Here is a 25,526-nt window from a genome sequence, read left to right as displayed (position 1 = left end):
AAAATTGAAGGTGATGCAAGTGCGACCCACTCCAAGCATAGTTTGAGATTTTCAAAGCCAAGGTAGGGGAGTGAGCCACACAGATCCCATTTATTACAAAAGCGAGTTTTGAAACTTCTGAACATCTCAGCCAAGTATTCTAACTTAGATTCATGGAAAGCAATACTGTACATACATGATAAATATATTGCAAGTATACAGAGATTCAAACCTTGTTCTGATTAATCTGTTTTTCATGATACCATGATAAGTACCACCTCTGTGTCACACCTCTTTCTATGGTATCTTCCCCATTGTGTTTTTTACTATATATTTGTGTGTCCATGATTTTTCCTCCAGTTACACATTTATTTTCTTTCTTCTCTCCATATTTTCTTTGTCTGTTTCCTTGTAAGTCAGGAATGGTCACACACTAGTTTCATGAACAAGTCCTTCAAAGTTGGAGTCATGCTCCAGTGCAAGACACTATTTTAGTGGCTGTTGCTTGTGTGAAATGTTCAGATGAGTGCACTGCCTAGCTACACAGTGCCAGATTACTGATCATAGAATCTGGTAGAGACCAAGTGTATAGTGATCCCAACGTGTGGACGTATGTTAGGAGAGGAAAACAGAAGGATGATGGACATAGTTGATTGCAGGGCTGTAACAGAAAGCTGCAGCTTGAAGTCCATGACGTAAACGATTAAACACTTTCTTAAGGTTAGTGTCCTAAAATTCACAAATTGAGTTGATTTCTATTTTTTCAGATGATAGAGTGGTCTGTGTTTAGCATCATCAAAGGTCCATGGACTGCAAAGGAAGATGTTGAGTAACGGGGTAGCTGTGTTAGTCTGTATCCTCAAAAACAATGAGGGGTCCAGTGGCACCTTAAAGACTTAACAGATTTATTTGGGCATAAGCTTTCTTGGGTAAAAAAACCTCACTTCTTCAGATGCATGGAGTGAAAGTTACAGATGCAGGCATTATATAATTAATTACACATGAAGAGAAGGGAGTTACCTCACAAGTGGAGAACCAATGTTGACAGGGCAAATTCAATCAGGATGGATGTAGTCCACTCCCAATAATAGATGAGGAGGTGTCAAATTCCAGGAGAGACAAAGCTGCTTTTGTAATGAGCCAGCCACCCCAGTCCCTATTCAAGCCCAAATTAATGGTGTTAAATTTGCAAATGAATTTTAGTTCTGCTGTTTCTCCTTGAAGTCTGTTTCTGAAGTTTTTTTGTTCAAGAATAGTTACTTTTAAATCTGTTATAGAATGTCCAGGGAGATTGAAGTGTTCACCTACTGGCTTTTGTATATTACCATTACTGATGTAAAAGAAGATGGCTATACATAGTGCTTCCCAAATTGTTGACTGTGATCTACTGGGTGCTCATGGATTTTCTAATGAAGAGCTAGTGTGAGTTCATAATGTGTAGTGGTGCCACTTCTAAACTCATGAGTACTTCGTTAGAGAGGGTCTCAGTCAATTATAGAGCATGTGTACAAGCTATGAAGTATTTCAGTGCCCAGATACAATGGGATGTACCTGATAAGTGCTTGCCCCCTGCATTTCTGTACTCTGGCAAAACGCCAGGGCGTTTTACTTGAGCAAAGGCAATGTCTTTGTGGCCCTGCAGTTCAGCCTACAGGGGGTGTGAATTGCAGCATGCACTAGCACAGTGGTTCTCAAACTTTTGTATCAGTGACCCCTTTCACACAGCCCGCCTCTGAGTGCGACCCCCCCCCAAATTAAAAACACTTTTTAATATATTTAACACCATTATAAATGCTGGAGGCAAAGCGGGATCTGGGGTAGGGGGTAACAGCTCGTGACCCCTCATGTAATAACCTCGTGACCCCCTAAGGGGTCCCGACCCCCAGTTTGAGAACCCCTGCACTAGCATGTTGTGCTGTCACTTCCCTGTGTGAATGCTGCTGGCACAAATTAGGAGATACCCAATTCACATTAACTTAGTCCTCTTTCAAACAAGACTATGTTAATGCAAACATAGGTACCTTTTAGTTCTTGTCAGTGGCATCCATACAGCATTACAGTGCAGCATGCTAGTGTATGCTACAGTTCATACCCTCATAGTCGGTGCTGTGGGGTGCGTAGACAAACCTAAAGAGTGCAGGATTGGGGACATTGACTAAATTACAATAGAATTGTTTATTTTATTTATTTATCTATATCTATTTTTGGAGCTCTGTGATATTTTCTGTGGATGCAGAGAGGAATTAAATGATTACAGATTCAGGCCCTGTGTGCTGCTTGTGTTGCCCTGTCATGACAATTGTGTTTATTGTGGTACCTGCCACGCTGTGAGAAATTTCAAGGAGCTGTTTAGTGTCCACTCAGAGACCAGCCCACATAGGAGCAACTTTTCAGGATGCTCTGAATGGCCTTGTGGTCATAGGTCAAGTAATGGTTACATTTATTCTTTGCTCACATGATCAATAAGGAAAAGTACTGTGCAGGTAGTGGCATAGGACACCTAAATTGGTGTGATTATGTAGAAAATGCCTAACTATAGCTATATGTTGTTAAAAAAAAAAACTTAAAATGAGAAATTAAAATTGTTAGAACTTTTGTTCCTTGAGGAGATCCTGAAAAAGGCAACCAGAAATCAAAGACATTGCAATATGCTGAGTTTAATAGATAAATCTTAAAAAAAAAAAATCCGAACACTTATTTTTTAGTATTAAAAAGGATCAGAGGTTTTCTTTATTCACCACTGACCGTCTCTTTTCTCCCTGGTGGTTCTGATTTTATATATAATGGCTACTAAAGAAGGGGAGTTGAAAAGCCTCTAGCCCATAACTTATTAAAAATTTACACATTGTTCCATAAGAAGTAAAATTTACAAACTGAGCCAACATGAGGTGAGAGGCACAGTAAAGTTGGATTAGGATCAGTATGGCTGCTTTCATTACGCACAGTTGTATGATAGTAAATGTGATTTCTAAAACCTACTTTCCACTTCATGTGAAATGCATCATTTAAGTTCCTTCCCAAAAAACACATTCATAATTATTGTCGGTATTATGTCTTTTTAAAGTGTAATCTGGGCTCTAGAAACATAAGAACGTCCATACTGAGTAAGACCAGAGGTCTATCTAGCCTGGTATCCCGTCTTCCAACAGTGGCCAATGCCAGGTGCCCCAAAGGGAATGAACAGAACAGGCAATCAAGTGATTCATTCCCTATTGCCCATTCCCAGCTTCTGGCAAAGCTTGAGAAGCTTCATATTTAAATAGGCATTGTTGCTTTTGGACCATGCTCCAGCACTTGCGCAGCTATTTCCTTGTTGCATACCTAAACTAAATATTTTCTGATCACGTAAGAATTAGCTAGGGATACTGATACTCCAAGGCATATTTACTACATATGCACTGATCACCTCATTTCCTAAGCTCTCATGCCTTTGGCACTCAGCACCCCAGGGGATTTTATGGTAACTAGTTATGCTCTGTGTATTCTAATTCTTCTCTAAATTGCACTTCTTTAGCAAGTCCTATTAATGTTAATTTGTCAAACAAAGAAATGTTTTATTGTTGAAAAAGAAACCTGTGGTGTTTTCTGCTCGATCAGCTTTCTCATCTTCTGGTACATTTTGTATCTGAATTGTATTGTTTGCCTAGATTGTAAGCTCCTTGGGGCAGGAACCATATCTTCCTTGGTTTGTACAGAGTCATACATTCTATCAGCACTATTGTGCAGCAGTGATTATTGGAGAAAGAGAAAGGTGCTGTGATCCAATCTCCACAGCACTGGAATGGGACTCAGACCCAGGGATTTCAGACGCAGGCTCTGCTACTGTCTGGCTCTGTGACCTTGGGAAAGTCACTTCACTACTAGATTTTTATTTCCATTTTCACCTTTTGTCTGCTTAGTCTAGTTAGACAATAGGACTTTCAGAGTAGGCCTGTCTTTTACTATATATTTATACAGTGCCTAGTACAATAGAGCCTGATCTTGGTTGGGGTCTTTAGATGTTAACATAACACTATTTATTTATTTGTTGTTTGGCTTGATGTGGAAACCTGTCTGCCAGGAACTGCACCGAGACCACCTACTTTTCACTTTGCGACTACTTGTCAGGAGCTTGAATCTACACCCTGAGGTCTGAACACGGCAATTTGTTTGAAATCCACCCTTTTCCATTTTGAGCAGTTGTGTTCAGTGTTTATATTTGATACATTATGGGCCTGAAAACTCAAATCCAATTATAATGTTCAGATTTAGGGTTTTGGTCAAGTCTACCTCTGGTTGCAACCTGAGTTAGATTCAAACTGGTGAAAATTTCTTTAACCCCTCACTAACCCCACGAGTCTTCAAGTCTGTTTTAAAGGACCACTTTTTAATATCTGTATGCTAAGAAGGGAGAATCTCCTTTATTTCCTTTTTCAACAAAGCACCTCCCCTTCGCTACCATTATTCAAATAATTAGTGTCACCCTTGACCTAGAATTGTCTTCTCCAGTATCTCCCATATGTGTAAATATATACATCACCAAATATGCCACAATACCCATGTACATCTTTACCCCAGCCCTTACTACTGATGCCTTCATTTCCTCTCAGCTTGACTGTTATAGTTCCCAGCTCTTCAGACTCCAGCATATGCAGTATGCTCCTGCTATATACTCATAAATTCAAGAAGCACAACTAAATTACATGTATTTACAAACAATTTTCTAGTCATTTCAGGATTGACTTCAAGTTCTCTCTGATCCAGTTCACAATTTCCCTCCTTGAGACAAATTTTACTCAGTTAGTTATTCTGGATTTATACCAGCGTAACTTAATTGCCGTTAGTCTTTGAAGTTCACTAAAATCAAAGGAGTTACTAGGGATTTACCCCAAAATGTGAACCCTTATGTTTAAAACCTGACATGGACCTGGTCTGTCTTAGTCCATCTTCTCCCCTACCCATTTCTTCTGTTAGACTCACTGCCTCTATGTCCTTTCACACAGTATCATTACTGTTGGTACAAGAGCCTTCTTTATAGCTTCTGCCATCTGCCTTCCCATGTTTCTATCTTGAACTCTTTGTCTTTGCATCTACCTCATAATTCCTCTTTCCCTCTACCTGCTATTTAACTTCTGAATTGTATTATTTCTGTCTGATTATATAATCTAGCTGTGTAAAACATTTTGGAATATAGTTTGAATGAAAGTTGCTGTACAAAATAAAGCAATATTGTATTGTAATTAAATAGTAACCTCAACAAATTGGAGTTTGACACATGTAGTTGCCATTCACAATTTCCAGAAAATGGTATGAAACTTGTATCAAATTTGTACTTGTCAATGTAGAAAGTCTCTATAATAATGTATGGGGTGTTTTTTTACCAAAATTATACTTGCCAGCTTTACAGTTTATTTGTAGTCAGATGTTAAAATTGATAAACAATGGGGAACTGTTAGAAATTACATGTTTAGTTTTTTAAAAATTCATTATTTGCCAGGCCAACTGACCAGTCTCATTTTATAACTTCTCCATTCAAAGTACAGAAAATTGCCAGCTGCTGAAGTTGAGCTGACCTGAAAATGCTGAATAAAGCTTAAGACGTAAGCAATTGCCCATACTCTTATTCATATTGTTAAAAGATTTTTAAGGCAGCATAAGAAATTTAGACACACATCTTCCATTAAAAACAGAGGATAATGGTAAATATAAACTGAAAGAAGTGTGTTACTACAGAACTGTTTATATGAAATTCTATTCTATCTAAGTTCTTATACCATGTTCATCACCATAGTATCTGAGCATCTTCAGTAGTGCATTCAGCAGTTAGTGGAAATTGCTTTACCCAGTGCACCAGTCATGAGTAACAAATGGCCTTGGGTTAAAATTGTTAATTTTTAAATTTTTAACAGAATGCAGTTGGGGTTTGTTGTAGTTACTACTTAGCAACATCCAAAGTATATATTGGAAAGGATGTTTTTCCATGTAGCAGATTATCATAAAGTGGTCTTCACAGTTGTTGATCTTCTGGATGAGAAACAACTCAGAAACATTAAGGTTAAGATTTTAAAAAAGATGAGTAATAGAAGCAAATATTTTTATCAAGTTTCTTTGAACAAGAAAATCCTGTAGTAAACTTGTTTGGGAATTTCTTTTACAGAAAGCAGAGCCACCTGCTCAGCTGCATAAGGAGGACAGAAAAAATAAGGTAATGGCCAAGCAAACAGTTTTGCTGGTTATGAAATTTGGTTTATCATCATTGTGGGAAGGTTATTTCTGGGAATTAGCTGTATTTATTTCTACTTCAGGAAACATTCATAATCCTAAAAATACTAAAGACACTGATTAACACAGACTTAAGTCAAAGAAACAAGCTTCATTTTTGTAATATGCGTATAAGAAGAACTTCTTGGTTTTCCAAGTGACTGATTCATAGCTGCAGGATCACTGAGAACTTTGCTGATACATTTTACAAATGACTAAATGAAGGCTGAATTTTTATTAAGACTGATCTTTCTCTACTGGTCTAGAAAAAAAAACGATTTTCACCGTCTTGCCCATAACTTTGTTATGCTTAATGGTTTTTCTAGTATTTCTTCCTAAACTTATGTTTAAGCCATGCACATAAGAAATGTATGTTTAGCAAATTTAGCAAAGCTGTGAAAGTACTGTCATACTTAGACACATGAGAAGTCATAGATTTTAGCATGTCTTACAGTGATTCCTGCAGTTTCATTTAGGAATATGTTGCTAGGCTACAAAAGGAATATTGTCCCATTCTAGAAGTCAGAGGAAGAAGGAAATAGGATCAGAATGATTAAAATTCATGTTTCATTAAAACGTGGACATGGGAATACCCTACACATCAGCCGAAGGCTCAGGATAACATATCCTCATGAAAGATTCCCTTTATGAATTCTCAACCTACTGAAAGAAGTGTTCTGCCTCTGCCTGCTGGAGTGTAAACCACAGAGAAAAGCTGTGTGCGAGGAGCTACACTTTCATAACTATGCTTCCTATATGCACACAGTAATAAACTGGCAGCATTCACCTAAAACATCCTCATCCTGTTAGCATGTGTTGACCCTGCTGAGAAAGCTGAGTCATTGAGGCATATGCCTCATTATTCCAACATAGATACAAGGGAAATGGGAGTGACTCTGTGGAACAGAGATTCTAGGGAGTGGGCTGAGAAGTCCTAAGGGAAGACAGCTTAAGCAGGACTTTGTGATCTTATTTTTAATTGATTTCTTTCAGTAAAGCCAAATCCCAGGAAAGGCGAGTTTGGACTCCATATAGCATGCAGAACAAAGTGGGAAAGGTGCCTGTTCACATACAACCAAAAATAGGGAATGTGTGTAATATGTATAGTCATATTACATGTTCACGTTGGCTTCATACTGGGCTCTAATCTGTACATGCATCAGTATGTGGACAGCAGTGTTTGTTTTGGTTTTAATTTCCATGTATCATTTCAAGCATTTAGTATCAATGAAATATTGGGGAACCTGGCTCAGAAAATCACATTGTCCATTAGAACTATAAAGAGGTTGTGGAACAGAAAGGTCAGGAAACGTGGGCACAAGAAAAGGACTCTGCCCTCTCTTATTTCCTGCCCAGATCTGATGGAGTGAACAGCTGATCAACTTTCACCTGAAAAGTATCCCTGAGCCATCAAATGGCCCAGTAGCCTGCATGAAGGCACTTTTAGGTTTTGACACCATGGCCTCCTCCACAGTGCATTACCCTTGATTTTCCCCATCACAGTTCAGGACAGACCTGGATTTCAACAGCAGTAAAGAAGGCCAGAAGCATTGACACCCCTTTGTAACAGGACCTGTGGGGTATTATCTACTGCTCATTTGCATCTCTTGGCTTTTCCAGGTCAGTTAGAGGAGCTCATGCTGTTTAAACAGTAAATGCCATAGACACGTAATAACTATTGTATTGATACTTTTGGAAAGTAATTTGTGAAATATAATTGCTGTGAAAAATACTATTGCATTATATCTATCTGAAAATACTTATCTTTCTCATTGCCATCCTGACAATAGCTGCTACCTAGAAAGTAAAGAAGTTTTGCCAGATGTTCAAGAGGAATCTACATTAAAAATGCCAAATAAAGCCCAAGAGGTAAACAAAATGTACTCTTAATCTTCAGAGAAAGGGGTCTTTTTGTTTTTGTCATATGGAATGTTCTCCCAAAGTGTTTCAGAGAAGCCGTTAATCTTTCAGCCACTAATTTTAAGATAAAAATGCATAAAAGGTTATATCTGTCTATCCATATTCATGCAGTTATGGCTCCTAGAAATGGAAAATTGTACCTGGAATGCTAGTCACTATGGTGATGGGGTCAAACAGGTAAATTGAGAAGGATCTTGGTGACTAAGAAAGCATTACTAGTGCCTGAAGAACATATTTGTCTCAAACTAATTAAGATAACATTAATATGTATTAAATGATAACAGTTTTTAATTCTCTTAGTAAAATTGCCTGTGGTAAGTATAAACAGGATGCTCAATACTAAACAAAGTTATTTACTTATATTATAAATAAATTAAATTATAAAATGGGTGGGGGAATAGCTCAATGGTTTGAGCATTGGCCTGCCAAACCCAGGGTTGGGAGTTCAATTCTTGAGGGGGCCACTTACAGATCTAGGGCAAAACCAGTACTTGGTTCTGCTAGTGAAGGCAGGGGGCTGGACTCAATGACCTTTCAAGGTCCCTTCCAGTTTTATGAGAGAGAGACAGACACAAAGTTCCTCCTCTACCTTGGTGGGTCCTGCACTTATTGCCAGATTTGCTCACTTCAGTGATCTTGCCTACAGTCTGGGTCAACTTCTCCCATGTCTGATCAGGAGTTGGGAAGGTTTGGGGGGAACCCAGGCCCACCCTCTACTCCAGGTTCCAGCCCAGGGCCCTGTGGATTGCAGCTGTCTATAGTACCTCCTGTAACAGCTGCATGACAGTTACAACTCCCTGGGCTACTTCCCCATAGCCTTCTCCAAACACCTTCTTTATCCTCACCACAGGACCTTCCTTCTGGTGTCTGATAATGCTTGTACTCCTTAGTCCTCCAGCAAGTCTCAGTTCCTTGCTCCCAGCACCTCACATGCACTTCCTCTCCTCTGGCTCCCCCTCACCTGACTGGAGTGAGCTCCTTTTTAAACCCAGGTGCCCTGATTAGCCTGCCTTGATTGGCTGCAGGTGTTCTAATCAGCCTGTCTGCCTTAATTGGCTCTAGCAGGTTCATGCTTACTCTAGTGCAGCCCCTACTCTGGTGACTCAGGGAACAGAAAACTACTCATCCAGTGACCAGTATATTTGCCCTCAACCAGACTCCTGTACTGGGCGTTATCTGGGGTTCTCTGCTCGGTGTCCCCATCTGGTTCCCTTCGTTTAGCCCTGTGACCTCACTCCCGCTCCTGTTTTTTTTCATTAGTTGTCCCACGTACTTAGTTAGTGTCCCGGACCTGTGGATCCTCTCCCTAGGCTGGGGGGAGGTCCTTTAGCAGTGGGCGGGCTTCGCCCACCCACTTCCTGGATACTAATAGGACCAGACTCCTGTACTGGGCGTTATCTGGGGTTCTCTGCTCGGTGTCCCCATCAGGTTCCCTCTGTTTAGCCCTATGACCTCACTCCCGATCCTGTTTTTTTTTTCATTGGTTGTCCCCCGTAATTAGTTAGTATCCAGACCTGTGGATCCTCCCCTTACGCTGGGGGGAGGTCCTTTAGCAGTGGGCGGGCTTCGCCCACCCACTTCCTGGATACTAATAGGACCAGACTCCTGTACTGGGCGTTATCTGGGGTTCTCTGCTCGGTGTCCCCATCAGGTTCCCTTCGTTTAGCCCTATGACCTCACTCCCGATCCTGTTTTTTTTTTCATTGGTTGTCCCCCGTAATTAGTTAGTATCCAGACCTGTGGATCCTCCCCTTACGCTGGGGGGAGGTCCTTTAGCAGTGGGCGGGCTTTGCACGCCCACTTCCTGGATACCAAATAGGACCAGACTCCTGTACCCCACTGGTTTGGGTCTGTCACAAAAAAAAATATATATATATATATGTATTTAATAGCATCCAAAGTGGACTAGGTGCTGTAAAGATATGAAGAAACAGCCCCTGCCCTAATAAAGAACTTGCATTCTAAAAAGAAACATACAAAATCAACCTCACCACTGCCAAGTAGTGTGGGACAGTTACCTCACATGTCTTCCATATGACACTCCTGTTAATATATGCTAGAATATTAGCTTTTTTCACAACTGCATCACATTGTTGACTCGTTCAATTTGTGATCCATTATACCCCCCAAATCGTTTTCAGCATTACTACCCACTAGCTAGTTTTCCTAATTTTTCAGTTTTGCATTTGATTTTTTTCTTCCTAAGTGTAGTGTTTTACATTTCTCTTTATGGCATAACATTCTTTTCAATAAGTTAAACAATATGAATTTATCTGACTACTAGGATGCTGTGATTAACCTGAAATCAGTACAAGAACTGGGTAAGCAGCTGGGTTTTGAGTGGACAATTGTTGCTAATGAGCTGGGATTCAGCAGAGCAGAAATAACCCAGTTTCACTCAGCTAGCACAGAGAAGAAGATTCAGGCACAGAAAATGCTGGAATGCTGGTAAGTAGCTCAAGCTGAGAGAGGAGTGCAAAGTCCCTCATCCTTTCAAATAAATAGTTGTATTAATCATTTTATACTTTCATCCACATCCCACAGTTAAGGTGGCTCTAATCTAAAGGGATACTTTTAGATTATTCCTATTTCTTATCTCGTTTAAAAGAAATGTTTATATGATACTTGTCACAACCTGACCCACTACTCTTCTGTATGGGCAGCAGTCTGTTGCAAGTAAACCCACTTGTTGGGTCCCACGTGCTTTCAAGCCAACTCTGTCTCAGTAGAGTCTCATCACTGTTGCTAGTTCTGGAACTAAAGAGCACACTCCCAGGTTCAGATCTCATCTGGCACCCTTTTTCAGCATGTGGCAGACCGACTCCCAGCTGCCCTAGATCCTGAAATCAGTGTCAGACCTCTCAGTCCCCCACCCACAAGTGTCTACACATGCTTCCCCAGAATCCCACCTATGCTGTGGTCACTCAGTTTCTATTTTAACCCATTTGGGGACAGATTGGCAGGAATGCAAGACACACAGACTTAGCAAAGGAATTTCTTAATCAGAGTCACTTTACTCTTACACTACTCAAGACTTACAGATTTTTGAAAACACCCTCTCCTGGTTTGATCTTACCGCATCTGCGAGTCCGAGGTTTGTCAGCAGTGTTTGATGCTGGACAGAGTTCCTCCTGCAATCTCTCTTTTTCACATCCTTCTTACATTGGCAATGGTCAGTCCTCCAACACAGAGAGAACATTGCTCTTAAGTAGGTTGCTCCTGTGCCATGTGTTCCACTGGGAATATCCAGCTCCCTCCCTCAGTCATGCTTGCCCCATCTGTGTAGAAAAAACTTGAACCCTGGGTTGGACCAGTAGTTGAAATAATAAAATTCAGTCACCCTTGACTGCAGCCTTGATAGTGTCTCAGTGATAGTTCTTCAATGAGGCATACAGTACCTTTTCCAGGTAGGGCAGCTGTCTGGTATGCAGCAAATAGGCTGCCCACCAATAAGTATAGATGTGTTCAATACATAATACAAAGTGGAGTTCATACTTTGATACAGACACAATGTCAAAATGTTCATTAAAGTTTAAGTTAGAATTGTAGCAGCAAAACTTCGGCATGCCCAAGAGGAGATAAAAATGTTTTCAGAGTACAGATGAGACAGTTGAGTTGTGTGCAGCATGAACAAATTCCTCTCTTGAAAATTTATTATTCATTTCTCCATCTTTATTATTGTTTCTGTAGCACTCTAAATGTGCTCATTGCTGTACAGGAGGTAAACTATGCCAGATAAATAACAGGGTGCCTGCCAAAAAGAGATTAAAGCATAACCATGTACAAATACAATATTGCTAGCTTTGTGTTCTTACACACCTATGGATGGTATAATCAGATATTAAGCAAACTGCTGTGATGATCTCTAATCCCTATCCAATCAACTAGCCACACAAAGCAATTTGGTGGATATTTTTAATATATTAGATTTTTGCAGTCACTAAAACAACTCTTATTGCTAAGGGCATCTTCCTGGATCCTTCTGTAATATTGAGTGCTATGACTCATTTTGTATTGTACGTTAGTTCAAACAATCTCAAATGAGCCAGTTTGTGTCTGGCCCTTGATTGAGGCCGCAAGAGTCTCCTGTTGCACAAACAATTCCTTCCCCCAGGCAGGGGGCAGCAGGCAGCCACAATGGCAGTCTCTGAAATCCTGGGTGCAAGAACTGCTCCCTGCTACTGCCCATAACTAGACACAACCCCACCTACTCCAAAACAGGTTAGAAAAGATGGTGACAAGACGGGCCTATAGCCCCCCATCCTCTGCACACCAGCCAACAGCGCTTCTAGCTGGGAAAGAGAATACACAGCTGACTATAAACCCAACATAGGTCTCTGTCTCAATGGCACTTAATCCGGTCTAGTGCAGTGGTTCTCAAAGCTGGTCCGCCGCTTGTTCAGGGAAAGCCCCTGGCAGGCCGAGCCAATTTGTTTACCTGCCGCATCCACAGGTTCGGCTGATCGTGGCTCCCACTGGCCGCGGTTTGCCGCTCCAGGCCAATGGGGGCTGCGGGAAGCAGCGTGGGCTGAGGGATGTGCTGACCGCCCTTCTCGTAGCCCCCATTGGCCTGGAGCGGCAAACCGCGGCCAGTGGAAGCCACGATCAGCCGAACCTGTGGACGCAGCAGGTAAACAAACTGGCCTGGCCTGCCAGGGGCTTTCCCTGAACAAGCGGCGGACCAGCTTTGAGAACCATTGGTCTAGTGTGTTCATCATAGCAGTGCATCATTGCACTAACTTTGATACCTAGGAGAGAAGAGTGGAGGAAAGAGAAAGAGGCAGAAAGGAAGAGAGAGAGGAAATAAAAAGTGAACAAATAGAAGTTTTGGTTGGATATTTAAAATTTCATTAGCTTTGTTATGGTGTATTTCAGTCCCAGTGAAATGCAACAGCAGACTGAATAACCCAAAGACCAGAACCAGAGACTTCAGAAATAGGTATTTTGCTTTTAGATTCACAAGAGAGAGGGAAGATCTGTGAATCAACAGGAGTTAAAGTGGGAAGATAATTATAGGACTGTCAGCCTGATATCGGCCCTGGGCAAGATAGTGGTGCAACTGATATGAGACTCAATTAATAAAGAATTAAAGGAGGGTAACGTAATTAGTGCAATATGGGTTCATGGAAAATAGATCCTGTCAAAGTAACTTGATATCTTTTTTTGCTGAGATTACAAGTTTGGTTCATAAAGTTAATAGTATTGACGACATATACTCAGACTTCGGTAATGTGGTTGACTTAGTACCACATGGCATTTTGATTAAAAAACTAGAATGATAGAAAATTACCCTGGCACACATTAAATGGATTAAAAACTGATAGGGAATCATCATCAAGTGGGTGTGTTTCCAGTGGGGTCCTGCAGGGTTTAGTTCTTGGCCCTATGCTATTAACATTTTTGTCAATGACCTGGAAGAAAACATAATATCATAACTGATAAAGTTTGCAGATGACACAAAAACTGGGGGAGTGGTAAATAATGAAGAGGACAAGTCACTGATTCAAAGCGATCTGAATCACTTGGTAAGTGGGGGGGAAACAATATGCATTTTAATATGGCTAAATGTAAATGAATACATCTAGGAACAAGGAATGTCGGCCATACGTACAGAATGGGGGACTCTATCCTGGGAAAGTTACTCTGAAAAAGATTTGGGGGTCCTGGTGGATAATGAGCTGAACGTGAGCTCTAGATGTCATATGATGGCTGAAAGAGCTAATGCGATCATGGGATGCATAAACGGGAATCTCGAGTAAGAGTAGATAGGTTATTTTATCTCTGTATCTGTTAATGGTGCGAGTGGTGCTGGAATACTGTGCCCAGTTCATGCCACAATTCAAGAAGGATATTGATAAATTGGGGAGGGTTCGGAGAAGAGCCACAAGAATGATTAAAGGATTAGAAAATATGTCTTATAATAATAGAATCAGAGTATGTCTACACTGGAATAAAACACCCATGGCTGGCCCGTGTCAGCTGTTTGGGCTTGGGCTGGAGCCCAGGCTCTGAGGCCCTGCAGAGCCCAAGATGCAGCCCACCCAAATGTCTGTGCTGCCATTTTATAGCCCCACAGCCCAAACCTTGAGAGCCTGAGTCAACTGACCTGGGCTAGCTATGAGTGTTTTATTGCAGTGTAAACATACCCAAAGAGCTCAATCTATTTAGCTTAACAAAGAGAAGGTTAAGGAGTGACTTGGTTACCCTCCACAAGTATCTACATGACAAACAAATATTTAATAATGGGCTCTTCAGCAGAGTGAGATATAACACAATCCAATGGCTGGAAGTTAAGGCTAGACCAATTCAGACTGGAAATAAGGCAGACATTTCTGACAGAGAGTAACTGACCATTGGAACAATTTAGCAGAGGTCATGGTGGATTCTCCATCACTAACAATTTTCAAATCAAGGTTGGATGTTTTTCTAAAATATAAGCTCTAGAAATGGTGGGGGGAGGGAGTTCTATGGCCTGTGTTATACAAAAGATCATGATCAGAATGGACCCTTCTGGACTTAGAATCTCTGAAAAAGCATTGACTAATAATGATTACCATTGTTATGCCAAAGTACAAGGTCGGGAATATACACAGTCATGAGTATTGAAGAAAGTGAGAGAAGTGGGTGGTAAAGCAGGTATTTGATTTGTGTTACAATTTTTATTTTACAGGCAAACTATAAAGCAATAAGGATTACTGTACAGATTAAACCAAAGTACTGTACTGTACCTGCTTTGTTCTACAGGGATACAATGAGCAACTGTATTCTCTCTGTGGCGTATTTCCTGCCATTATAAAAGGCACTTTTCATTCCCTTTTAACATTGTGATTTGTCATTAAAACCGTTCCCATAAGTAGGTTTAGAATAACATCCATCTGAGGACTATTTCTTGGTAGTGATGATTTTTGCATGTCCTGAGCATCCAGCAGCTTCTATTGAAGTCAATGGGAGTTGCTGGTTGCTCAGCACTATGGATAATCTGGACCTGTTTTAAGGACGAGTAATTCACAATGAGTATAGCTCCACCAGTGTTGATTTTCCTATTGCAAGTGCAGCCCCAGGAGTATAGACTATTTTCTGTTACAGTGTCCCTGCTCTTCTCTCTGTTGCAATCCTATGGTGGCAGTAGAAGTTAAAAGGAAAATAAGGTCTCAAACAGTATCATGTCTGTTGGAGGGAGGTAAATAAATACATTTTTTATAAAATATGGCATAGCAGTTGGTGCACTTCAAGTGCAAATGGGGATGGCGTATCTTATACTGAGTGATCACGCTGCTGTAATGTTTATTGCAACAAATGCAGGTATGAACGATCATGGAATAAACTTAACAAGACAAAGATCCTTCAGGATGCCTTGGAACGGGCTGGAAGAAAGGACCTGGCTGATAAACTTCAGTGCCTGCACTGGGGACATCAGAAGTTAAGCAGCAGAGTGGAGCTCCCTTCTGCTTTCCCCTTTCTCATCACCGTGCACAAAACCATCAACAACAAGGAAGGGCTTAAGAAAATTAACCAACTTAGTCGCAAGTATCCCTAAGGTGCTGCAGTTAAAACTGCAGAGTAAATCTCTCTTGCACGTACTCACTAGAAGTGAGGCTTCGGGTTATTGTTTTTTAGCACTCTGGTAGAGCTTTTCATCTTTGAGCACTTTATAAGGTTTAACTAATTAATCCTGAATCTGGAATGTAATATGATGAAATACCCCGCTTCTAAGAAAATCTTGCAGGTGGCTGAAGCTGTGTAATTAATTGGTGAATTAATTTGTGTTATATTTCTTTGAAAGCCTCTTACTCATACCTGAGCTGACACACACATACTAGAGCTGATCAAATTATTTGTGAATTTGTTGGATTTTCCTTGATTCTCTTTGCATACTGTTTGCAGATAGGTTATGAATTGTGTAGGAAGCCACATTGCCAAAATACTGAGGAAGGGGGCCCACCTGATGGTCAGAGACAAGGTCCTCTACACTTATAGCTTTGGCCTCCCATGGCTTCCTGGCGATCTTCCAGGTTTTGAATATTTTGGGGGGTACAGTGAATACATTGCCCCCCCCCCCTTGATGGGATGATGGGGTAGAGGGACCTTGCCGAGGTTTCCATTCCTACAGCTCCTGCCAGGGGTTTTAATTTGAGAGGGGATGATCTGGGCATGTTAAGAAGCATTGAATTTAGGGGAACTGGCTGGATCAGAGCCTTCTCCCATTCCCATTGACACAACTTAGGCTTGCAGGGCTCTCACTAGCGCTCTAAAACTAGCTCTGTAGTCAGTGCTTTGGAGTTGCAGCCTGGGCTGGAGCTTGGGTCAGAAGCCGAGGGAGGAGGGTGGGCTTCAGAGCCTGAACTCCGGGCCAAACTGCAACTTCAAAGCATTGAGTACACAGCTATTTTTAGAGCACTAGTGCAAGCCCAAATCTGTTGAACGGCCTGGGAGGCACACTGTCATGGTTTGCGTAACCTAACCATTTATTACTACTTTAACACCAATCAGTAGCGACTGGTAGTTGTTACCTTCTCAGTGGTGGTCTCAACCCTATTCTCTGGGGACACATCTACATCACAAAGCCACCTCCACACATGGCATTACAGAGCAAAGGTGCCCAGGACTGAACAGGCATAGAAACCAACCTGCACTCTGATGACGCCTTCATCAAGGTTCGAGACACCCTGAGGGAAAGTCTGCGTTGCCTGTTATAGAATCATATAATATTAGGGTAGGAAGAGACCTCAGGAAGTCATCTAGTCCAATCCCCTGCTCAAAGCAGGACCAACCAAATAAATCAACCCAGGTCAAGCTGGGCCATAAAAACTTCTAAGGATGGAGATTCCACCACCTCCCTAAGTAACCTGTTCTAGTGCTTCACCACCCTCCTAGTGAAATAGTTTTTCATAATATCCAACTTAGACCTCCCCTGCTGCAACTTGAGACCATTGCTCCTTGTTCTGTCATCTGCTATCACTGAGAACAGCCTAGCTCCATCCTCTTTGGAACCCCCCTTCAGGTAGCTGAAGGCTGCTATCAAATCCCCCCCGTCACTCTTCTCTTCTGCAGACTAAATAGCACCAGTTCCCTCAGCCTCGCCTCGCAAGCCATGTGTCCCAGCTCCCTAATCATTTTCATTGCCCTCCACTGGAGACTCTCCAATTTGTCCACATCCTTTTTGTAGTGTGGGGCCCAAAACTGGATGCAATACTCCAGATGTGGCATCACCAGTGCTGAATAGAGGGGAATAATCATTTCCTTCAATCTGCTGGCAATGCTCCTACTAATGCAGCCCAATATGCCATTAGCCTTCTTGGCAACAAGGGCACACTGTTGACTCATATCCAGCTTCTCATCCACTGTAATCCCCAGGTCCTTTTCTGCAGAACTGCCACTTAGCCAGTTGGTCCCCAGCCTGTAGTAGTGCATGGGATTCTTCCGTCCTAAGTGCAGGACTCTGCACTTGTCCTTGTTGAACCTCATCAGATTTTTTTTAGCCCAATCCTCCAATTTGTCTAGGTCACTCTGGATCCTATCCCTACCCTCCAGTGTATTTAACTCTCCCCCCAGCTTAGTGTCTTCCATGAACTTGCTGACGGCGCATCCATACCATCCTCCAGCTCATTAATGAAAATATTGAACAAAACCTGCCCCAGGACAGACTCCTGGGGCACTCCGCTTGATACCAGCTGCCAACTAGACATTGAGCTGTTGATCACTACCCACTGAGACCAATGATCTAGCCAGCTTTCTATCCACCTTTATAGTCTATTTATCCAATCCATACTTTTTTAACTTGCTGGCAAGAATATTGTGGGAGACCATATCAAAAGCTTTGCTACAGTCAAGATATATCACGTCCACCACTTCCCCATATCCACAGAGCCAGTTATCTCATCGTAGAAAGCCATCAGGTTGGTCAGGCATGACTTGCCTTTGGTGAATCCATGTTGACTGTTCCTGATCACCTTCCTCCAGCCTCTGGCGGGCGGCTAGTGCACTTATTCCTGTTGCCTTAACTTCCTGTCTCTTATCACTTGTTGTGTTCTTCAAAATGCTTCAAAATGGATTCCTTGAGGACCTGGCTCCACGATTTTTCCAGGGACTCAGGTGAGACTGACCAGTCTGTAGTTCCCCAGATTCTCCTCCTTCCCTTTTTTAAAGATGGGCACTATATTTGCCTTTTTTCAATCATCTGGGACTCCCCCGATCGCCATGAGTTTTCAAAGATAATGGCCAATGGCTCTGCAATCACATCAGCCAACTCCCTCAGCACTGTCGGCTACATTAGATCCGGCCCCGTGGACTTGTGCATGTCCAGCTTTTCTAAATAGTCCTTAACCTGTTCTTTCACCACAGACAGCTGATCACCTCCTCCCCATGCTGTGCTGCTCACTGCAGTAGTCTGGGAGCTGACCTTGTTTGTGAAGACAGGCAAAAAAAGCATTGAGTACATTAGTTTTTCCACATCCCCGTCACTAGGTTGCTTCCCTCATTCAGTAAGGGGCCCGCACTTTCCTTGACTTTCTTCTTGTTGCTAACATACCTGTAGAAACCCTTCTTGTTACCCTTCACATCCCTTGCTAACTGCAACTCCAATTGTGCTTTGGCCTTCCTGATTACACCCTTGCATGCTCAAACAATATTTTTATACTCCTCCCTAGTCATCTGTCCAAGTTTCCACTTCTTGTAAGCTTCCGTTTTGTGTTTAAGCTCACTGAAGATTTCTCTGTTAAGCCAAGCTGGTTGCCTGCCATATTTGCTATTCTTTCTGCACAGCGGGAGGGTTTGTTCCTGCACCCTCAGTAAGACTTCTTTAAAATACAGCCAGCTCTCCTGGACTACTTTCCCCCTCATATTAGCCTCCCATGGGATCCTGCCCATCAGTTCCTTGCTGCACTGTTCTGTGGACAAACTGAAGATTTCAGTTTGCTCTTAGGCTGGCACCTTTCACCAATACTAAATTCATAAAAAAATAACAAAAACTTAAAGCTGATATGCAAATGTGTAAAATATTTTCAAAAGCCATGTCACACAGTTAAAAAAAATGCAACTTCATATTTGACCACAGAATATGGGAAAGAAAGACACAGGTTTTATCAACATCTGACATCTAACAAATACTTCCATTTTATTGTGCTACAGCATTACAAGGACCAGTGTTGTATTTAGTACAAGACCTACATCAGCCTCCTCCTTCTAAAGATTTGAAGTTTTCTAAATGTTCAATTAGGGCCTCCATCTCTGCAGAGTCCAACAACCTGTTGATTAGCTCATCCAGTGCCCCCTCACCACAGAGAAATTCCTATCAAACGAAAGAGAGAAGCATTAATGATTAGTATAGAGCAGTATTTGTTGAATGCTGATCAATCAATAACAATTCCTGGAATATATTTGCACGGAGCCTGATCTTTATGCATCAACCCATCAATTTTGCATTACTCCCCTGGTGTGACATCAGTTTTAGGTGGTGAAAATGAGTCAGTTGAAGGCATGTTGCTGAAGAACAGCATATGGTTACATGGCATCTTCTTGGCAATAACAGAAGGAATTACTGGCAACATCTTGCATCTGTCAAACCCCATTGCCTAAAAAAAAGTTAACTAATCTAGCAAGAATTGATGGGATGTAGGATATTGTAATGAATAATGACCACATTCTGATACCTGTATTCATGCTGAGTAGCAGCTTACTGACAAGAAGTTCCATTGACTTCAATAGGACAATTTGTGGAGTAAGGGACTATTCAAAGTGAGTAAAGGTATCAGAACAGGATCCTAAAAAATAAGATGAACAAGTAAATAATCTAAATTGTCATGTTATTTATTGAACCTTGTCAGATTCTCCCCCACACTGTTATTTTTGTAATGATCCTCACTTGTATGTCAGATCTTAACATACTGTAAATATTCCAGGGCAGGGATCTGTACTCCTCTGTGTTCTCTAAGGGGCCTAGCTCATTGTTCAGCACAATTAAATGTGCGCTACTTGCTCTGTGATGGCAATAATATTAAATCTTAAACCTGAGCAATAAAATTTAAGTCTAATCCTAAAATGGAAATCCAAATCATAGAACAAACTCAATCTTGAAACCCACCCCAAGAGTTAAAAATCAATCCAAAACCTACTAGCCCAAAAATTAAAATCATTCCAAAATCAACCCATAAACTGAACTCACACAGAATACTAGCGTATCATGTATTTGTTCAGCACATTCAAGTGAAAAAAAAAATATGTAGAATTTTACCCAGAAATATAATGTCAGATAATCTTAAAAAGAAACTTTTCTGTTGCCCTTAAAGGTGACCTGCAAAGTGCAAAAAAAAAAAAAAAAACTTTTAAAGTGTGCTTGTGTGTGTTTTTTGCCTCTATACCATATAAAGACAGTCTGGAAGTGGTGGGTTGGAGCAGGCCGTTTGTTTTTTAATTTCTAAACAAACAACTACTTCTTCTTGCTTTTTTACCCTACATATATCAGGAATGTCAAGTCTAGTCCTCCCTGGTTTGGTGAAGGACGCACTGAATGTCTCAGGTGAGTACTCTCTGCTTTATCAGGACTTCTTTATATAATAGAGAAACAAAACAACAAAAGAATGGGGCTAGTGATTTTTTATCTTTTGTATCTCACCTTTAATAATATATCACAAAGGATGGAAAGAAAGATCTAGGCTTTCCCAACCTATAACCATGTTCAGTAGTTAGTGACATTTAATGGTACTACACAATTTATGTCCACACTTAGCGTCTTGACAAATTTAGTAATTACTTTCACAAGATTAACTCTGGCTAGTGATGTAATAAGAATTGATATAGGTACACACACACTGTCTCTCTTGAAAAGATTTTACATGTATTATCATAAACATAACTACCTTGATATTGCGGACATCATATGAGATCCTGTGATCAGTGACTCTGTCCTGGGTGAAGTTATAGGTACGAATTCTCTCTGACTGGGCTCTTGTCCCTATCTGTACAACAGCAACAAAAACTTTTATTATTTTTTTGAGTTTTAAAAACAAAAACCCTTCAAAAGCAGCACATGAGCACCCTTAAACTGGATTGCAATAAATCAGCCTGTTCTGCAGATACATACAGTACTTAAACACACAGATTATTAATTTGATAACTGCTTCTTACACATTTTGGTCTACTGTATAAATATACATTTTGCCAAGGTTTAAGACATTCCCTCTCCCTATTTCTGCAGTGGCTCTGTAATGATAACAAGAGTTAAAAAGTAGTTTAAGAAGCCAGAGTTGTCACTAATGTCAGCAAATATATCTACACACAAATTAGGTCAACCAAGTAAGAAGATGCTATGTTTACAGTCACTCTTCAGAGCAGAACTGTGCTATTGGAACAATCAGTATATACTATACTTTCATTAACAGCCTGATCCTGCAAAAATGTATGCAGGTGAGTAATTTCACATGTAAATAGCCTCATATATGTGCATAGTTACTCACGTGCATGTGTGTTTAAAGCAGTGGGCTTCACTTAGTATCCATTGACTTTGATGGGCACTTGATAGGTCTGCAGGGCCATAATTTGAAAGGTATTTAGGTGCTTAGTCATCCTGAAAATTCCAGTAGGTGCCTCGTCACCTAAACAAACTTGAAAATCCCACTAGTTGCCTATCTGCATCTTTAAGTGCCTAAATACCTTTCAAATTATGGCCCTCGGTCACTAAAGAAAATACAGTTACAACTTTTGCTGGCAAAGAAAACCATGGTTGAACTAGTTGAGCAGTTTCCATTATAACCATCAATTTCTAAAGAATACTCAAACTTTCTGAATAAACATTTTTTCAGCTGAAATGTTCCACAGTTGATCTCAGCTCAAAGATGCATTTGGGGGCAATTTGAGAAGAATGGTGTAGAGCTGTTTTTCAGTATCACAAGACTGTGAAAATATTTTCCCATTTTAAAAGTGAGAAGCCTCTTGCTGGTGCCAGCTCACTGTTTAAATCTACCATTCTTAATGGCTACTATCTTTACAAGGCAAGTAACTTTGCCTGGGACTCCCACAATACTAGCTAGATGAAACTGTAGGACTGCAATTCCCACTAATGATAATTAAAGTGGCACTTCTAATTACATAATCAGCAAACTCAAATTGTACTCCCTATAACAGGGGTTGGCAACCTCTGGCATGCAGCTCACCAGGGTAAGCACCCCGGCGGGCCCGGCCAGTTTGTTTACCCGCCGCGTCCGCAGGTTCGGCCGATTGCAGCTCCCACTGGCTGCGGTTCGCTACTCCAGGCCAATAGGGGTGGCGGGAAGTGGCGTGGGCTGAGGGATGTGCTGGCTGCGGCTTCCCACCGCCCCCATTGGCCTGGAGCAGCGAACCGTGGCCCGTGGGAGCCGGGATCGGCCAAACCTGCGGACATGGCAGGTAAACAAACCGGCCCAGCCCGCCAGGGTGCTTACCCTGGTGAGCCGCGTGCCAGAGTTTGCCGACCTCTGCCCTATAACAAAGAGATGGTGAAGAAGCCATACTAGAGTATGGCTCAGAAAAATGAACACAGGCGAAGGAATAAACAGAGTATCTGTGATATTGGGTGTCCTCTAGTGGTGACAAGATGGAGTTACAAACAAATCTGAAAGTTTCACAACTGAATTTCAAGTCGTTTTTGGTTTTGTTTTGTTTTGTTTTTTAAAATGGAGGGTGAGACACTGAAAAGTGCCTAGGGAAATAGGTGCACAACTTCCATTTAAAATCAACATAAATTGGGTGCCTAATTCACCTAGGAGATTTTGAAAATCTCACTTGCATCCACATTTATATGTCCAAACAAGATACTTATTTAATACATCGTGAAACATTAAGGGTGGGAGTTTCATTTTGGATGTCCAATTCCCATTAATTTTAATCGGAAGTGCACATCCAAATCCCTTAGGTAGCTTTGAAAAATCTCATCTTAAATTCCAAATAACAAGAGATAAAGGCTTCATCAGCAGTAGTGACTGAGTTAATTTAAATGCAGTCTGCAGTTAGTGGTTAAATAACTGACTTGGAAGTTTGTAAGTACTGAAGCTTTTTTTTTTTTTACATTGCTTCTGCCCACTGAAGAAGTTTACATTGTAAAGAGCAAGATGCTCAGAGCAAGAGATAAGAACAGTGGTGTACAGGGAGGAAAAACAACCTTATAACTTCTTCAGTTTTAAGGTTAAATTAACTAATGTCAGTTAATTACAAGTTAATCAGTATAAATTATTTCTTCCTCAATAGGTTGGCTAAACTTCCAAAACCATAATAAATTATCATATGGCTCTAAAGTGGCAAGATTTTTAGTAGCAAGAATGTTATTATTTTTCCCCACACTCTGCAGGAACCTAGCAATTACTGTATTTTAGAATTGGATTCAGAATGTGACTACCACAACTCATTGGAACGGATTCTCATTTACACTAAAGCTCCTTTATATCACTTGTTAGTGTAAAAGAGTGTTAAAGTGGGTGTAAGTTACATGCAGTTATTAAGTTAGATTTGGTTAATTATATCCACATTAAGGCCCCCGTACATTGCCAAAGCAATGTAAACTGGCCTAGATGGTAATTAAGGGCCTGATTCTTATCTACATTTACAAGCACATACTTTCCTTTTTACCTACATCCGTCTGTACACTCCTCCCCTACTTCCCACACACACACAAAAAAAGGGGGAAATTGTTGCTAACCCTGAAAGCTCAAAGCTATGGCATAATGTCATCTCCAAGTTTCAATAAGGAAAACATGTCACCTGCAGTTTTCTAGCATTCTGCTTTTGGCTGAAGTCTTTCTCAATGATTTGTTGATATAACCTAGTTCTCAGTGTCCGCAGAGCTATTTCTTTGTTCAGTTGCTGTGATCGCTCCTGCTGGCACTCTACTGTTAGTCCTGTGTAGAATTCAAGAACACACTGATTAAAGACCCATTATAACAAACAACAAACAGGATTAATCCTAAAACATTAGTAAAATGAAACCTTTCAGACCTCCTGCTCTTCACGCTAGGATAAAAGGTGTATTTTTAAAACATTTTAGCTAAAGCATTTTAGTGAGTATATTTTCGAACTGTAGTGTAAATGGGACAAGTTTTAACACAGCTGGTAGAGGTGAACTTGAGGATTTTTTTATTGAGGTTCATTGGACCACTTAATTATGGTGCTGCATCTGGGAGTCCAGGGTTCATCTAAAGCAGCTAACATGTTAAAATATCATTTGCCCTGTCTACACTAGGATGTTTAAAATAATAATATAGGGTTACATTGTGTGTGTCTGTTCATCAACAGATCTCAAAGCACTTTACACAAGGAGATATTTATCTCAGTCCTTTGTTTACATAGGACCTGATGCTGCAAACTGTACCCTCAATGGTCACTAACTTTAATGAGAGTTAAAGGTCCTCAGTTTACAGAAGTTATTTACATCTTCCACAATGTCCCTGTCTCACTGCAAAGTGTGGTCCATTTATTAAGTGTGTCATATTGTAAAGATAAAATTGATCATGCAATTTTTGACATAAACGAACACACTCCCCTGCAAAAATATTAGAAGGGCCACCTGACTTTCTCTGTATTGGCTGCAGTCCTGCCAGCGGTTTTGTGCAGACAGACCCCAGTGCCTAAAGTGAAGCAGCATGCAGGATCAGAGCCTTTGATTTTGGGATCTAGATTGTGTGCATCTATGCACTAAAAGGCAAAGATTAAAATACAAAATCCCGAACACACTTACCAGTGGGAATATGAACTATTCTCACAGCACTGTCCGTTGTGTTAACATGTTGCCCTCCTGCACCTTTGGCCCTAAAAGTATCTATACGCAAATCCTTAGGATACACTTTAACATCTACCTAGAGTCAAAGAAAATTAAGTTACCATCTGCTTATAACAGTTTTAAAGAGATACTATCAGTTTAAAAACAGCACTTCTGTCCAAAATTTGCTTGCCTCCCATTGTTACCAGTAACACCTACACCTACGTTACTCTAAGTGAAAGAAATTAGTGAACAAACAACATTTCTGTTTTTTTCAGTTTGTTTACTCTGTGCCTTTGATCATTATTTTTGTGTAGTCAATTTCACTCTTTCCCCTATGCAATCAGTCAGTTTCCCCTGTTTGTGCAAAATCTTTCACATAGCAACAGGGGAGAGAAAAATCATTAAAGAATAGGAAAATGTTATTGTAAAACCACAACAACTGGCAGGGAGACTCAGAAGCAGATGAAGTACCAGAAACTACTTTTGATTTCTTTCCCACGCTTACACGCCAGTGTGGATCTACACTACACCAAAAGGCCCCAATACTAGTAACACTTATGAACGTGCCTAATTTAACTCCCCTGTGTCGTACACATGTGATTAAATCAATGAGAAGTGTTTGCAAGATAAAGGCTTAAAACTGCTGAAGAACAGAGAAAGGCTA

General features: G+C 40.8%; 1 protein-coding gene and 1 long non-coding RNA gene across 6 annotated transcripts in view; one reads left to right on the top strand and one right to left on the bottom strand.

Moving 5' to 3' along the window:
- The first annotated feature begins 1,231 nt into the window (after positions 1–1,231).
- Positions 1,232–25,526, top strand: part of LOC120401006 — a 25,395-nt gene continuing 1,100 nt past the window's right edge. The window contains exons 1-7 of the long non-coding RNA XR_005596225.1: positions 1,232–5,558; positions 6,116–6,163; positions 7,723–7,839; positions 8,010–8,088; positions 10,424–10,587; positions 15,442–15,677; positions 20,600–20,653. This is a non-coding gene — a long non-coding RNA (uncharacterized LOC120401006). The remainder of the gene's footprint in view (positions 5,559–6,115; positions 6,164–7,722; positions 7,840–8,009; positions 8,089–10,423; positions 10,588–15,441; positions 15,678–20,599; positions 20,654–25,526) is intronic.
- Positions 19,227–25,526, bottom strand: part of MTRF1 (mitochondrial translation release factor 1) — a 27,670-nt gene continuing 21,370 nt past the window's right edge. For all 5 annotated transcript variants that reach the window (XM_039530389.1, XM_039530382.1, XM_039530413.1 and 2 more), the window contains exons 7-10: positions 24,839–24,956; positions 23,866–24,002; positions 20,994–21,092; positions 19,227–19,426 (exon numbers count right to left, since the gene is read on the bottom strand). In XM_039530389.1, the coding sequence (XP_039386323.1) occupies positions 19,307–19,426; positions 20,994–21,092; positions 23,866–24,002; positions 24,839–24,956 (474 nt within the window). In that variant the 3' untranslated portion in view covers positions 19,227–19,306. The remainder of the gene's footprint in view (positions 19,427–20,993; positions 21,093–23,865; positions 24,003–24,838; positions 24,957–25,526) is intronic.

The sequence above is a fragment of the Mauremys reevesii genome, linkage group 1 (assembly GCF_016161935.1).
Source record: "Mauremys reevesii isolate NIE-2019 linkage group 1, ASM1616193v1, whole genome shotgun sequence".
Taxonomy (NCBI): domain Eukaryota; kingdom Metazoa; phylum Chordata; order Testudines; family Geoemydidae; genus Mauremys; species Mauremys reevesii.
This window is presented reverse-complemented; position numbering and strand designations above follow the sequence as displayed.